The sequence below is a fragment of the Capricornis sumatraensis genome, chromosome 1 (assembly GCF_032405125.1).
Source record: "Capricornis sumatraensis isolate serow.1 chromosome 1, serow.2, whole genome shotgun sequence".
NCBI lineage: Eukaryota > Metazoa > Chordata > Mammalia > Artiodactyla > Bovidae > Capricornis > Capricornis sumatraensis.
In genome coordinates, this window is record NC_091069.1 from 93332318 (window position 1) to 93347549 (window position 15232).

A 15232-nucleotide genomic window follows, 5' to 3' on the forward strand; every position below is an offset into this window, starting at 1 on the left:
GGCCTCCGGCAGGCCGCTGCCCATGCTCACCAAGCCCTGCACGGGGCGAGCTGTGGCTGGGGAACCGAGGCTGCGAGATGCCGACCGGCCTGCTCACAGGGGAGGCCAGGCCACCTCACTGTTGTGACAGGTGGAGATGGGGGCAAAGAGTTGCAGGAAGCAGAGGCTTCTGCTTTTTCTGCCAAGTAGGAAAGAGAGAATCTCCTGGTGTTGTGGCAGGTGACTGAGACAAATGAAAAAGCCTGGAAGCGGTTATTACACTGAGCGAGGGAGAGAAAGGGAAGAGAGAGACCTACTAGATGGTACCCGGCAGTTCTGAGAGCCCAGTGGGGGCTGCCGATAAAGAGTTTGAGGTGCCTCCATTCTGGCAACAATGGGCTTTCATTTCTGCCCTTTAGTCACGAGCAGGGAAGGAGGGAGTCTGAGTCACGGTGGAGCTCCAGGGGAAGAGAGGGGCTGAGGGAAGGGACCGTTGGCCCGATGCCCTGCAGGCTGGGTTGGTCTTGAGAGAATGAGGAGGCCAGGAGGGCTGCTAAGTGGGGAGGAGGAAGAGAGGTCTGGGGAGGCCCATGGCGGGTGGGGTCCCACCTGTGTGGTGCCAGGCTCTGGAGAGGGCAGCTGGAGTGAGGGGTGGCAGAGGTCAGAAGAGGAGATTGGAAACAGCAAGGGGTTCTGCAGTCAACCAGGAAAGGGAGGGAGGAGCTGGCTTGACCCGAGAGGGCCAGCGGGTCCCTCTGGGAGAAAAGACCCTGGGATGGAGGGGAGACATGCCCGTCGTGGGGCCCCAATTAGCCGGTCTGGGCTAGGGGACTGAGTCTGCTGGGGGGTTACTGCAGGGGTACTGCACAGCCTCTGGGTGTCCTGGTCCTGCTGCAGAGCCCCTCTGCTGAGGGGTTCAGGGCCTCTGGCAGGCAGGCCCTCCAGGGACCCCATTAACCAGACGAGACTGTCATAAAGTACAAGGTCTCCTTTCATCCGGCAGCTTTGAACCACCGCTGGTTGCCCCGGCCGGCTCCCCACCTGGAGCCCAGCACATCCACCGGGGCCTGCTTGCGCGTCAGGCACCCACCCTGCAAATAAACAGCTAGTAAAAGGGCCCAGACTGGGAGCATAATGAGTGCCTGGGACCTGGGGGGGCCATTCCCCAGGCTGGAGCCCCAGCCCAGCTGCTCCCACCAGGGGCCGTTTGAACCTCTGGCTCATTACTGAGCCCATAAACCGGGCTGGCCAGAGGCATGGGGGAGGCTGGCGGCCTGTGCAGGCGGGCCTGTGGAGCTGGCCGTAAAAGCCCCACCAGAGGAGGGAGGCACCTGCAGGAGGGCTGGGGCCCGGAGCGGGGGAGGCGCCAGATGGGGGCCGGGGGCGAGGGGCCAGGTGGGGACCTGAGCCCCTTCCCCAGCCCGCCAGCAGTCCAGGCTGCACCCGGCTGCTTCGCGAGGTGATGGCTCCTCAGGGGGCGCTGGTGCGGGAGCTCTGAGGGGTCCGTGTGATGCGGAGTGGCCACCAAGGCTGTATGTATAGGGCACCTGGGCCCAGACAAACCCTGGGTGGTCAGCAGTGCTCCCCGACTCCTGTGGAGTCTGTGCCCTTGAGACTGCGTCCCAAGCCTGCCATGACCTGGCACCAACCATCAGCGGGCTGTGGTCAGATTGTTTCCTCTCCTTGCTGCCCACTCGGGTGAAGCAGCAGAGGACAGAGAGCAGGTGTGAGCTGGAAGGCCCCAGGGACTGTCCTTTGGGTTGAGTGTGACTGGGCCAGAGATGGATCCAGGCCTCAGGGAGCCCAGGGCCCACACTCAGCTGCTCCCCAGGCCTCCGTGGAGAGAAGGCCCAGGCGATGCTAGTCCAGGCTGATTGGCCTGAGGAGGGGGAGGCGGGGGAGCAATGGGCTGGTGACCTTCCTAGCACTGGGGGCTTTTGATCTGCCCTGGGGTAAGATCTTGGAGATGAAGATGGGCTCCTCAGTGCCAGTTCCTTGCAACAGTGTGTTGGGGGGAGCCCTCCAGATTCCCAGCCAGCCCACCCTGTTCCCAAGATCACACTGGTAGAACACGATTAAGAGGTGAGAGTGGAACCCCAGAACCTGACTGCCTGGTCCAGTTTACCATTCCCTTAACCGGGTGACTTGGATAAATTACTTGCTGTGATTTCCTCAGCTGTAGGGATAGTATCTCTCTTATAGGTCATTGCAAGGATAAATGATTTTATAATGGGAAGGGGCTGGTGTATAAGAAATGCAATATTAATGTTTTTATTAGCTGTCAGAGCCTAGGCAAATTATTTACTTCTCCAGGCCTTTGTTTCATCATCTGTAAGACAGGAATGAAAACCTTGACTCATGGAATTGTGAGCATTAAAGGAACTACCTTATATCAAGTGAACACTACCCTCTGGGGTCTCAGCAGTCTTCTTGCCAAGACCTGGCTCTGGCAAGTCCCTCAGGGATGTCCCCCTACACTGCCTCCTCCAGGCAGTCCTCCAGGCAGGAAGGGACCTCTGCCCTTCTCTAATCCTGTTCCCCTGCTTCCTTCTCTGCTTCTCCTCTGGGCCAGGATGCTTTCTGGAGGCTGGACAAGACAGAGAGCAAGATCCCCGCACGAGTGATATTCCAGATCTGGGACAACGACAAGTTCTCCTTCGATGACTTTCTGGGTGAGCACCATTTCCAGTCTACCATTCTGCCTATCAGTGTGTCCCAGAGTCCCTGCTGTGCACGTGTGCGTCTCTCCCTTTCGGCAGGGCTGGCAGGAGGATCAGGGAGCTCACAGTCACTGGTCCCTGGTGCTGAGTGAGGCTGGTGACACGCTCTGCCACGGGGATCAGAGCGGCCAGCAGGGCGGCATGGAATGGTGGGCCGTGGTGGGTGGTGGGACCAAGGAAGGAAGAGAGGGGAGCCCCGGTGAAGACGTGTGGGCAGGGGCTGGCTGTCACTAGCTGTCTGGCCTCTGGAAAGTTGTGGTGCATCCATACAATGGGGTGTTATTCAGCCACGAGAGAAGTGAAATCCTGACTCATGGTACACCATGAGTGAACCTTGAAAACATACCAAGTAAAAGAAGTCAGACATAAAAGGACAAATATTGTATGACTCCTTCATAGGAAATGTCCACAATACGTAATCCAGAGACAGAAAGTGGTCACTGGGGACTGGGAAGAGAGGTGGGTACGATGTGTCTTTTAGGGATGATGAAAGTATTCTGAAATTAGATAGTGGTCGCGCAACTCTGGGAATATACTAGAAGCCACTGAGTTGTACGCTTTAAAATGCTTACAACAGCGCATTTTATTTTGTGAATTTCACCTCAGTAAAATAGTGAGGCTGTGAAAAAGGCCTTCCAGGAGGTAAGGAGTCCTGGGTTCCAGTTCCACTTTGCCAGCTAGGAGCAGGGCAGGCTTGGATGAATCACTGGAGCCCTCCTTGGGTGGGTCTTGATTGCAGGATTAGCCGAGCTCTTGGCCCTGCCCACCCCACCCACCCCCACCACAAAGGAAGGACATTTTGAGGAGCAGCCCCAGCAGGAATGGGGAAGAGGGCTTCCAGCCCATCAGGCTGCTCTTCACCCCGTGTCCCCCCACACCCAGCCTGGTCCCCTGCACTTGGAGGACTGAGGACTGCTCCATGACATCACTGTAAAAGATTCAGAGTGTTAGCATCACAGCACCAAGTTGGACTTTTGTTCTTTTACTTATTACATAATTCCTGTAGCCACATTAGAAACTGGAGATAAGCAATGCCTCCCTTTCCTATTTTATTATAATCTCACTGCTGCTGCTGCTAAGTTGCTTTAGTCGTGTCCGACACTGTGCGACCCCGTAGATGGCAGCCCACCAGGCTCCGCTGTCCCTGGAATTCTCCAGGCAAGAACACTGGAGTGGGTTGCCATTTCCTTCTCCAATGCATGAAAGTGAAAAGTAATAATCTCACTACCCAGAGATAACCTCCACTAATGCTTTGGGGTATATTATTTCTTATATAAGCAAATACATGTTATGTGCATATTTTTCCAAAATATTTTTAAAAATTATTAATTATTTTATTCTTTGGCTGCACTGGGTCTCTGTTGCTGTGCGTGGGCTTCCTCTAGTTGTGGGGAGTGGGGGCTACTCTTTTTTAAAATCATTTATTATTTATTTTATTTTCTGGCTGCCCTGGGTCTCTGTTGCTGGACGTGGGCTGCCTCTAGTTGCGGGGAGTGGGGGCTACTCTCTGGTGCGGCGCATGGACTTTTCTTTGCCATGGCTTCTCTTTTTGTGGAGCCCTGGCTGTAGGACGCATGGGCTTCAGTAGGTGTGACCCACGCAGCTTACTTAGTTGCTCTGCTGCAAGTGGGGTCTCCGTGGACCAGGGGTTAAACCTGTGTCCTCTGCATTGGCAGGTGGCTTCTTAATCACTGGACCCCCGGGGAAGCCCTGTATGTGTAGTTTATACACAGACATACACATGAATGCATGGCATAGAGATAGCAAAATGAGTTTGTGTTACACAGACTGTTTTAGATCTTTTTGTGGGAAATGAGACATTAAGAACGTTCCTACTGTCAGGAGCGACCCGTCTCCATTTGCATCTACATCATGGCACTTAACGTCCACCAGACGGCCCGTTGCACAGATGGATCCTCTCCTGTCTCACTGATCCCGCCTTGGTGCACCCTCAGCTCATTTCCAGGCTTTCCTGTGTGCGTGGCAGTCTAGGCTCACATCTTTGGACCATTTGTGCACATCTTCCCTAAATTTTAAGAAGCAGATTTTTAGTCTTAGAGTGGTTTTTGAAATGTTTTGTTCAATTGCCCTCTAGATAGATTTTACATTTTTATATTATCATCTGTTCTCTATTTGCCCAAGAGCACTATTTTCCTTAAACTTTTGCTAAAAGTGTTATCTTTCTTAAAAAAAAGAAAAACCTGCCAATATGACACCTCATTTTTATCTTTATTTGCATTTCTTCTTTACTTGTAAGGTAGAACTTTAAAAACATGTTTATTATCTATATTTTTTTGTTATTTTCTTTTTCACGGTTTTGGGATGTTCCTCTTTTATTATTGACTTTCAGAGCTTTTTATATAGTAAGGACACATTACAAATAATTTCACCATTTTCAATTGCTTTTTAGTTTTTTACAGAACCTCTTTTGCTTGCAGACTAAAAATTTTTTTTAGTATCCTTCTATCATTCTTGCCTTTATGGGATGAGGCTTTAGAAAACCATTTTTTTCTCATTTTATTTTTTAATTAATTAATTTATTTTAATTGGAGGCTAATTAGTTTACAATATTGTGATGGTTTTTGCCATACATCGACATGAATCAGCCACAGATGTACAGAGAAAACCAATTTTAGTAAGACAAACAAAAACTGCATTCTATTGAATGAAAAAATGGTGTTCAATATAAAATTAAATAGGATCATTTTGTGTTTTTTAAAAATAAAGCCACTAAAACTGCTACTTTTAAACTCCACAGATTTCTTTTAATTTGATGTTTGTATCTATTGTGAAAGGATCAGCACAATAAGCTGCATAGCTAATTTTTTTTTCTTGTGAAGAGAAATTTTAAGATCTACTCTTTTAGAAGCTTACAGCATTATTAAGACATTTCCTTTTCCCTCTTCATAATGTATTTTCTAATTACGTATTTTACTTCTTTTGAATATTTATTGCCTTTATTTTCAAAGTATAGTTATGATCTAGAAATTTTGCAATCAAGAAATTATCCTGTGTTCCCTTATAGTCTTTATGATATACTACCTATGTGTGTATATATAGCTTACTTTCTATAGGTATACTATATATACACGATACTATATATATTTTATATATATATATATATATATGTATCAGAGAAGCCATTGGCACCCCACTCCAGTACTCTTGCCTGGAAAATCCCATGGACAGAGGAGCCTGGCAGGCTGCAGTCCAGGGGGTCTCGAAGAGTCAGACACGACTGAGCGACTTTACTTTCACTTTTCACTTTCATGCATTGGAGAAGGAAATGGCAACCCACTCCAGTGTTCTTGCCTGGAGAATCCCAGGGATGGGGGAGCCTGGTGGGCTGCTGTCTATGGGATCACACAGAGTCGGACACGACTGAAGTGACTCAGCAGCAGCAGATATATTATATATGCGTATATATAGTATATAGTATATATGTAGATATATATAATATATATGTGGGCTTTCTTGGTGGCTCAGATGGTAAAGAATCTGCCTGCAATGCAGGAGACCTGGATTTGATACCTGAATCAGGAAGATCCCCTGGAGAAGGGAATGGCAACCCACTCCAGTATTCTTGCCTGGAGAATTCCGTGGACAGAGCAGCCTGGTGGATACAGTCCATGGGGTCACAAAGAGTCAGACACAACTGAACAGCTAACACACACATCTATGTAGACATACGTATAGAGTATACATACTATACATAGTATATATGGTTTATGTAGCTACATGGTTTATGTAGATATCCTATATATAGTTTATATAATATATTAATATAATTTATATATAGATTTAATGTAATATTTAATATATTATACTATATATATGATTTAATGGCCTGGTTTTTACTTAATATTGTATTGAGATCATATTTAAAATGAGAAATAAACATTCATCTGTAGTTGAGGGATGGAGAGATGTTTAGATGGGTACATAGATTAGTGCTGATATAGAGTTGAACAACTGTTGGATGGAACAATAACCTGTTTAATGGAGATATAGTGCTCAGCAAATGTTACTATTGAGGGATGTAGATAGTTAAAGCAGATAGCTGCATGGAAGGATAAATGGAGGAAGGGAATGAAAAAACTATAAAAATAGATGCAGTCAGTGAATACTTGCAATAACTGAGCATTCCACACTGAAAAATAGTCTAATCTCCTTTGTGTGGCATTCAAAAAATTCTTTAATTTGGCCTCAGAAAATGGTTTTTAGATTTATCTCTCTCACTTTATCCTTTCAGTAACCTGTGCTCCAGTCCCACTGATTTCATCATGTTGGAATTGGATTAGGTGAAACCACATGAAATTACTGTTTTTATACATCAAAGATAATTGAATATCAGAATTTTCATGTGGCTGAACCCAAAAGATGGATCTATTCTGGGAGAAGAGGGATAAAATGAGCAGATGAAGCAGTATGGAAAGATAGCTGTGTGGATAACTAGGTGGGCAGATGAATGAACTACAATGAGATGACACTTGTACCTATATAAAAGCAAGAACAAAAACAAAAAATGGGAAATAACAAATGTTGGAGAGGATGTGGAGAAATTGGGACACTCGTGTACTAAGTAAGTATAGTAAGATGAATAATTGAGCAGTTGGGAAGCTCTGTTAAGGGCGAATCAGTAAGGGCAGATTCGTGGGCATATGGATGCATGAACAGATGGATGGGAAGCTGAACAGATGGGATGAGAGGTGACGGATGGAGAGTAGAGTTTGAGCCACAGGGTGGTCCTAGGCTGGCAGTGACTGAGAAAGCCTGGCTAAAGCAACCTTCTTTGCCACAGGCTCCCTGCAGCTGGACCTTAACCACATGCCCAAGCCCGCCAAGACAGCCGAGAAGTGCTCTGTGGACCAGCTGGAAGCCACCTTCCACCCAGAGTGGTTCGTGTCTCTTTTTGAACAGAAAACAGTGAAGGGCTGGTGGCCCTGTGTGGCGGATGAGGGCGAGAAAAAGATGCTGGCGGTAAGTCAGCTCCATCTGGCCGGTGGAGACGTGGGAGTGGCTCCTCCATAGCGATCACAGGCGCAGGCATGTTCCTCTCTCTATCTCCTGCCCTCCCTGTCTATTTCCCAAGACCTGTCCCTCTCCCTTGCCACTTTCCAGCCTTCCTCTTCTTGAGGGTTGTATCCCAGCGAAGCCTATTTAAATCAAAGGTGCCTTAATCTCTGTGGATCCTGTTTAGCTTATACTCTGCTCTCTGGCCTTCACAGTGATCTGTGTCCTGAGTTCCCCTTTGGCTAGACTTCTGGAAGAGGACAGGCATCATGCCGCTCCCATTTAAGCAGAACCCTACAAGGGACCATCCTTGAGGGACTATTCCCTCTGCCCAGAGGTCTGTCCAGGGGCGTGACTGGGGACCATGAGGAATTGTCCTGCTGCAGGGGAAGTAAATGACAGTTTATTATTGTCCCTCAATATCTACAGGGGGTTGGTTCCAGGAGCCCTGTGGACATCAAAATCCACGGATGCTCAAGTCTCATAGTTGGCCCTCCACGGTTGGTGGAATCTGTGGATTGAAACCTGCAAATGAGGGCCGACTGTATATTTACTGAAATAATATGTGTATAGGTGGATCTGCATGGTTAAAACCTATGTGGTTCAAGGGTCAGTTGTACCTGGAAACAGCAAGCAGCCACCCAACCCCTCAAGTGGCCCCTGAAATAAAATATCCATGTTGTGTAACAAATTATAACAATTAATAAGAAATACTAATGTCTCAAAAGAAAAATGAGTGCAGTGCTTGCATAGATAATACGCAAACAAGTAGAGTGGCCATTAAAATTTAAGAAAGTCCATTTCCCCTGGTAATTACATAAAGGAGTATTTTAAAATGTGAAAACATCTTTAATGTATTATAGTAGAGTGTTTTAAAACAGAAATGCTCATTGCTAGCGAGGATGCAGAGAGACTCCCCCCTCATTTACTTTTGCCCTCCAGGCTAATGGTTTTACATTTGGGGAAACAATTTAGTAATATATAGCCTGAAACTTAGCAATATTTATTCCCTTTGAAATTTTTTATCCCACTTCTAAAATCTTTCCTAAAGAAATAACCTCATTAAATTAAAGCTTTATGGTTCTAGGGTGTTGGTTGCAGCATTTTTTTTTTTATGACAACGATGCGTTGGAAACAACTTAAATGAACCAAAATAACTAGTTTACTAAATAAATTATGGTCAGCCATTGCATAGAATGTTTTATAGCATTAAAAGCAAACTTTAAAAGAATATATAATTATATAATAATAAAATATATTATTTTAAGTGAAAGAAGCAAGCTATAGAACTAAATATACACAGTATGGTATTTCATATACTTGCAGAGAAAAATAAGTCTGATGAATAAAATATTAGGAGTGCTTATTGTTACAGAGGAAAAGTATGAGTGACAGTATCCTTTCTTTATACGTGTCTGTAAAGTAAAGTAAAATCGCTCAGTCGTGTCTGCCTCTTTGCGACCCCATGGACTGTAGCCTACCAGGCTCCTCCCTCCATGGGATTCTCCAGGCAAGAGTATTGGAGTGGGTTGCCATTTCCTTCTCCAGGGGATCTTCCCAACCCAGGGATCGAACCCGGGTCTCCTGCATTCCAGGCAGATGCTTTAAGCTCTGGGCCACCAGGGAAGCCCATACGTGCAGACACGTGTCTGTAGTTACTACATGTTCTGCTCAGAATGGGTACTTTTATGATCAGATCATCCTGTTATCACTTTTCAAAAAAAAAATCATAAAGTGACCTTGACATCTGTCCTGGCCTGGCTCCTCTCCAAGCCACGGTGCTGAGCCTTTGTGTCCCTGACCAGGTCCCCCTTTCCCCACAGGGCAAGCTGGAGATGACCTTGGAGATTGTAACAGAGAGTGAGCATGAGGAGCGGCCAGCCGGCCACGGCCGGGATGAACCTAACATGAATCCCAAGCTCGAGGACCCAAGGTTGGTGCCCAGCCCCTGCCCGCTGATGGCCAAGGGGACTGGGAGGCGTAGCCACAGTGGAGGAGGCACCCACTGCATAGCCACACAGAGGTCCCGAGGCCCAGAGGAGGGTGTGACTCATCCCAGGGTCCTCGTTAGGGAGCAGGTGACCGACACCCTTCCAGAACAGGCTGGGCTCATCAGTTCATTCCAGAAGCAAGCACTGTTGAGCAACTGGTGGTTGTAGGCCCAGCGTGCTGTCATATGGCTTGTGTATGTTGTGTCATGGAACCTTCCCTGCTGGGTCATCTTGGCATCCTCACTTTACAAATGAGAAAACAATCACAGCAAAATTAAATAAGGTCGTTCCAAGGAAAGTGGTGAAGCTGAAATTCTCACACCTGGTCTGATTGGCTCTGGAGCCTGACTCAAGGTCTTTCCCCTGAACAAGCTGCTTCTGTGGCTCTCTTGTGGTGTCAACGTGGCTTTCAAAAGGTCTTTCCATTTTCCCACCTGTGGAATGGGGGCCTAGCCTCTGCCTCCTCTACCTCCCAGATAAGGGATATAAGCCAATCCAGTGGATGTAGATGGCTTGAAGACAGTTATTGGAGCCTGAAAGACGGCTGTTGGCAGCAGGGGTGTGTGTGAGTGATCGGGCTGCATTTGCTGGGTCTTTCCCACAGCCTGCTGAGCTCAAGTCACACTTAGCACAGACAGCCCATTTTGTCACAGAGCTGTCCTGACCGCCACAGGCTGGCCGAGCAGCAGGAGGCCCCCTACCCAAGGGTGCTGGGATCTGGGTGGAAAGATGAGGGAGACCCAGGAGAGCCAGCGGCATGCAAGCGAGTGTCAGAATGGCCATTACTGAGACAGAAAACCTGCCTGCTCTTTGAACTGTGAGGCTGATCTCGGGGAAGGATCTGCAGTTCTTGGTTATGAGAGACAGTCACCTTCCTGGGTTCAGTTCCTGCCATCCTTCCCTGACCGTGGACCAGCCGTGTGCATCTAGGCCTGTGGCAGAGCTTATCTGGAGCTCATGGGCCATAGCTCAGCGAACGTGGAGCCCCTCGAAGCTCTGTCCAGTCCCCAGGTCTCTAGTCTGTGACAGTCCTGGGTCAGGAAGGGGAGAGCGACAGGGAAGGTGACCTGGACAGGGTGGCTAATAACTGGGTCCCTGAGGGTGTGCAGGGCTTGATGGTGTCAGGAAGAGAAGAGGGGTGTGGGCAGGGCTCATGATGTAGCAAAGGCTGGGAGGAGAAGGGGATGCAGATGCAAAGGGCCGGGCCGGGGGCTGGAGGCTGGGGGGTCTGGGGGCCTGGCTGGGGAGGGCCAGGGTGATTTGGGAGCAGGGCTCACAGGGAGCAGCACTGGCGGGGTGCCCTGCTGACCTCTGGGATCTCCCTTGCAGGCGGCCTGACACCTCCTTCCTCTGGTTCACCTCCCCGTACAAGACTATGAAGTTCATCCTGTGGCGGCGGTTCCGGTGTGCCATCATCCTCTTCCTCATTCTCTTCATCTTCCTGCTCTTCTTGGGCATCTTTGTCTACTCCTTCCCGGTAAGCTGGCCCGAGGGGGGAGGCACAGACCCTGTCTCGGGGGAGCTCCTGGTCTGATGTGGGAGGTACCGTTCTTGAGCTCCAGCAGCCCCTGGTCTCGGAGGAGCCTGTCATTGACCTCCAGTGCACTGGCTGTCTGATGGAGAGGCAGCCTCTGTCCTTGGGGAGTCTGTGGCCTGAGGAAGGAGACATAGGCTCTGTCTTGGGGGTCCCCAGTTTGGTAGGAGACCCTTGGGGAGTTCTGAGTTCTTGCCCTTAATGGGGAGGCACAGTGTGCTTAGCAAGCCCCTGATGGGCTGTGTAATCAAGATGAGGCCCTTGGGCAGGCGTGGGCAGGAGAACCTGCTGAAGGAGGGCTTGGAGCTTGGTCAGGAAGGGAAGGGAAGGTGTGGATGGCAGAGAACAGGGGGAGGCCCTGTGTCTGTGAGGATGGCGCCTGCTGAGGGCCTGGAGAGGGGCTTGGGGTCCACCTGGGGACCTGAACGTGCGCCTGTTTTCTGCAGTGGGGTGGCCTGGGGCGGGGTGTGAGTGAGGAGGGGGTGTGCCAGGAGCCTCTCCCCGACGCAGTGGACACTGGGCCCCTTTCCCTGCTGAGTGCCTGAGAGGCCAGCTGGTGCCTGACAGAGAGCGACCAGGCCCGCTCTGCAGGCTGCTCCCAAAGGAGGAGAATCTGGAGCTGTCTCCCCTGCCCAGGCTCCCTGCGTCCTCACGGCAGCACCTGAGCGTCTCTAGAACCTCAGACCTTGAAGGGATCACAGGTTCCCAGGCTGATACCTGAGTTTCAATCTCTTCTAAATTTTTAAAACTTTTTAACATGAAAATTTCAAATCCATGTACAAGTAGAGGAACGGGTGTGATCAACTCCATGTCACCCTGACTTGAATGGAAAGAAGCAGACACCCAGAGAGGGGAGGGGCCAGCTCAGGGCTGCAGGGCAGTCTGTGTACAGCTTCCAGGCTGGGGTTCCAGCCACAGCCCTGGTCAGCACCAGGCCGCCGGCCATGCACACAGTCCCCACGCTGGGCGGTGGAATTACTCACCTGTGAGCTCTTTGGTCTGTGAGTCCTCCAGGAGAAGGAGGGGTTCCAAGTGCCTCTCCCAGCATAGCTGGCGAGGGCTGGTACCAGCAGAGAGCCTCCTGAGGAAGACAGTAAAAATGGCAGAGCTTCCCCTTCAGGCCCTGATACCGTGAACTGTGGGAGCAGTGGAGGGGAGCTCTGGTTCGGACACCCAGGCCCTGGCACCGTCTGGGCCCTGAGTCACAAAGGAGGATCTAGAGCCGGGGTGGCCACGGGTTGGGCTGAGGGCCAGGCCCTTTGAGCAGGCTGAGACTGTTCTGAGTCTTAGCGAGAAGACTTACATTGACCAGATAGGCCTGAGGCTCAGGGGTGGGTGAGGTTATGGGGGTCAGGCTTGTTTGGTTTGGGTGCCCTCTTGGTGAAAGAAGACAAATTACAACTGCTAATACGGGGTTAGCTACTGGGCCCTGGAAGAGAGCTTAGCTGCCCTGGCAGTGACCTGGGTTCAGGGCTCAGGCCCAGGACTCCACCTCTGTGTCTCTTCCCCTGGGCAGGCCCAGGTGGTCAGGTTGGGGAGGCACAGTGCCCCTTGCCTGGCCTCTCCTCAGGCTCACCTCCTCTCATGTCGTTTATGCCCAGCCACCATTCGGTTCAGGCAAAGACTTTGTGTCCGGGAGCCAAGGATGAGTTCTGTGGGTGATGGAGCGGGTGGTGAGGCTGGTGGTCTGATAAGCTGGCAGTCCACGAGGAGACACAGTGATGCCAGGACCACGGGGAGAACAGGATACAGCCTAGCGCTCCACGGTGAGGCTGGGCCAGGGAGTGTGGGCAAGGCGAGCTGGCGCACCCCCACGCTCCGGAGCAGGTGGTCTGAGAAGCGAGCTGCAGCGGCACCAGGGAGGATGGCAGAGCCCCGGCCCGCTCCAGGTCTGCTGGGGAGAATCTGCCTCAAACGTTCTGGTTTGAGCATCACTGTTGTGTGAGATGGAGCTCCATGTGGAGTCATGAGCTGGCTGCTTTTGGCTCTGCCAGGGACTCCCCAAGTGGCCTCGGCTGGGACCCCCATGGGCATGAGGCAGGGCTGGGCTGGGTCAGCACTGACCTGCTGTGACCAGCACTGTGCGGAGGGGAGTGGTGTGGGGAGGGGGCTGCATGTCAAGCCAGCCTTCTGCTGAAGAGCCAAGGGGAGGGCAGGGCCCGGCCCCAAGTAAAATTCCTATCTCCTGGCTATGCCTGGGCCTGCCCCTGGCCAGCCGGGCCCCACCCTGCAAGGCGCTTGGGCAGCAGACTGGCCTCAGGGACCTGGGGAAGAGGGAAGGAGGTCCCAGCTACCTGGCTGGGAGACAGAGGGAAGATTTCCAGTTACTTTCAGCCTGCCACCCTTTCTCATCTCAGGGGCAGCCATAGCCCCAGACCCCGTGGGCAGACCTGGGCAGAGCCTCTTCCCTGTCTCCTGGGTCCCCAGCCAGCAGCATCCGAATCTTTTGAGATTTTCTGGGAATTGTCCTCTTCAAATACCAGCCCTGCCTTCTCTCCCAGGGCTGGTGTGCGGGCTCGGCTCCCAGGCGAAGGCTTTGGGGCCAAAGGGGCAGCCTGGACCTGAGGCTGCCGATGCTCTCACCTGCAGTTCTTTGCCACAAGCTGGGCATGTCCAAGTGGCTTGGTCACCTGGTGGGTGCCAGACCCGTGCCGCTCGCCTAGCTTTCAGGTTTTGGGGGCAGAGGCCTTGATGGAGAGGGGCTCGGGGCCAGGGCTGCCACCTCCTCCCCCGCATAGACCTAATCTCCCACCCCCTCGGAAATTCCCCCGGGAGGGGGACAGGAGGGTAGCCTGTCTGTTTTCCCCCAGCTCTCCCCCAGAGGCCGCAGGGAGCAGGGCCAGCGTGGGGAGGCAGGAGGCGAGCTGGCGGGGAAGGAGAGGCGGCTTTGTTTCCAGAGTTGGCCTTCCCGGGCGGCGCTGGGGAACATACTGTCCCAATTAGGAGCCCTGTGTTGTGTTGTATGTGTTTTCATGGTTTTGGGGGGGGAGGAGTGGGGAGGGGAGATTCCTGTCAGTCCTGCAGCAGCCAGGGCTTAATCAGGGGTGACCCGTCTCCAGGGCTGGCCTCTGTTGTGGGTCATCCTTGTATACCACCCCTGCCCTCGCCTCTCTCTTTGCTCCTGGGGCAGGAGCGTGGTGGCCAATGAGCCCGGGGTTCCTGTGTGTGGGGAGCTGGGAGAGGGGTGGGGAGAATCCCCGCCGCGCCTTCGGGCCACCTGTCTGATTGAAGGTGCTGGGCCTGGCCTGGCTGGGGGCAGAGTCCTCTGGGCAGAGCGGACGCTGGGAATGGGCCCTGGTTGATGGGGGACAAGACTGAGCGCCGTGGCCCCCAGGAGAGTGTGGGCTGGCGTGGCAGCGAGGCTGGAGGCTGCAGTGTGGAGTGTGGAGTGTGGCGGGGGTGGTGAGTGCTAGGCGCAGGCAGGTGGCTGAGTCCTTTCCCAGCTCCTTTCCCCCGCAGCTGTCACCACCTGTCCCTGCCTCCTCCCTCCCTCTCTCCAGAACTATGCTGCCATGAAGCTGGTGAAGCCCTTCAGCTGAGGACTCCTGGGCCCAGGACTGGCTTCTTCTGCTGCCCCGCTCGGTAGAGCTCCTCCAGATGTTCAAGCCTGACCGTCCTGCTAGGGTGGGCAGATGGACTGGCACACGCACCAAGTGTTGGCGACGTCGAGCCCTGAGATCACCCGCTGTCATCATTTCTTTCTCCCCTGAAGTGAACCGTTTGGGATCAGTCCCTGTGTATTTCAGTATAAAACAGTTGGAACCACAAAACTTTGGTGTGTGTCTCTGTGGCACCTGAGTGGGGTGACCAAGCAGGGGATGGGTCTGGGTGGGCGGGGGTGTGGGGTGTGCCATCTCTGCTCAGTGGGCCCGCTGGAGCTGTGATCTTTTGATAAGAAAGGTGGGGGTGGCCTGGACTTTGAGGCTTAGTGTCGGCCTGCGTGGAGACCCAGCATGTTCTGCTCCCGGACTCTGTCCCCTGTCCTGCGCCCTCCT

The 15232-nt window shown here is 51.8% G+C and overlaps 1 protein-coding gene across 15 annotated transcripts in view; it reads left to right on the forward strand.

The window, feature by feature from the left end:
* Positions 1–14985, forward strand: part of DYSF (dysferlin) — a 222678-nt gene extending 207693 nt beyond the window's left edge. For all 15 annotated transcript variants that reach the window (XM_068979193.1, XM_068979167.1, XM_068979199.1 and 12 more), the window contains 5 exons: positions 2552–2651; positions 7501–7679; positions 9536–9645; positions 11033–11180; positions 14738–14985. In XM_068979193.1, the coding sequence (XP_068835294.1) occupies positions 2552–2651; positions 7501–7679; positions 9536–9645; positions 11033–11180; positions 14738–14776 (576 nt within the window). In that variant the 3' untranslated portion in view covers positions 14777–14985. The remainder of the gene's footprint in view (positions 1–2551; positions 2652–7500; positions 7680–9535; positions 9646–11032; positions 11181–14737) is intronic.
* The last annotated feature ends 247 nt before the right edge of the window (positions 14986–15232 follow it).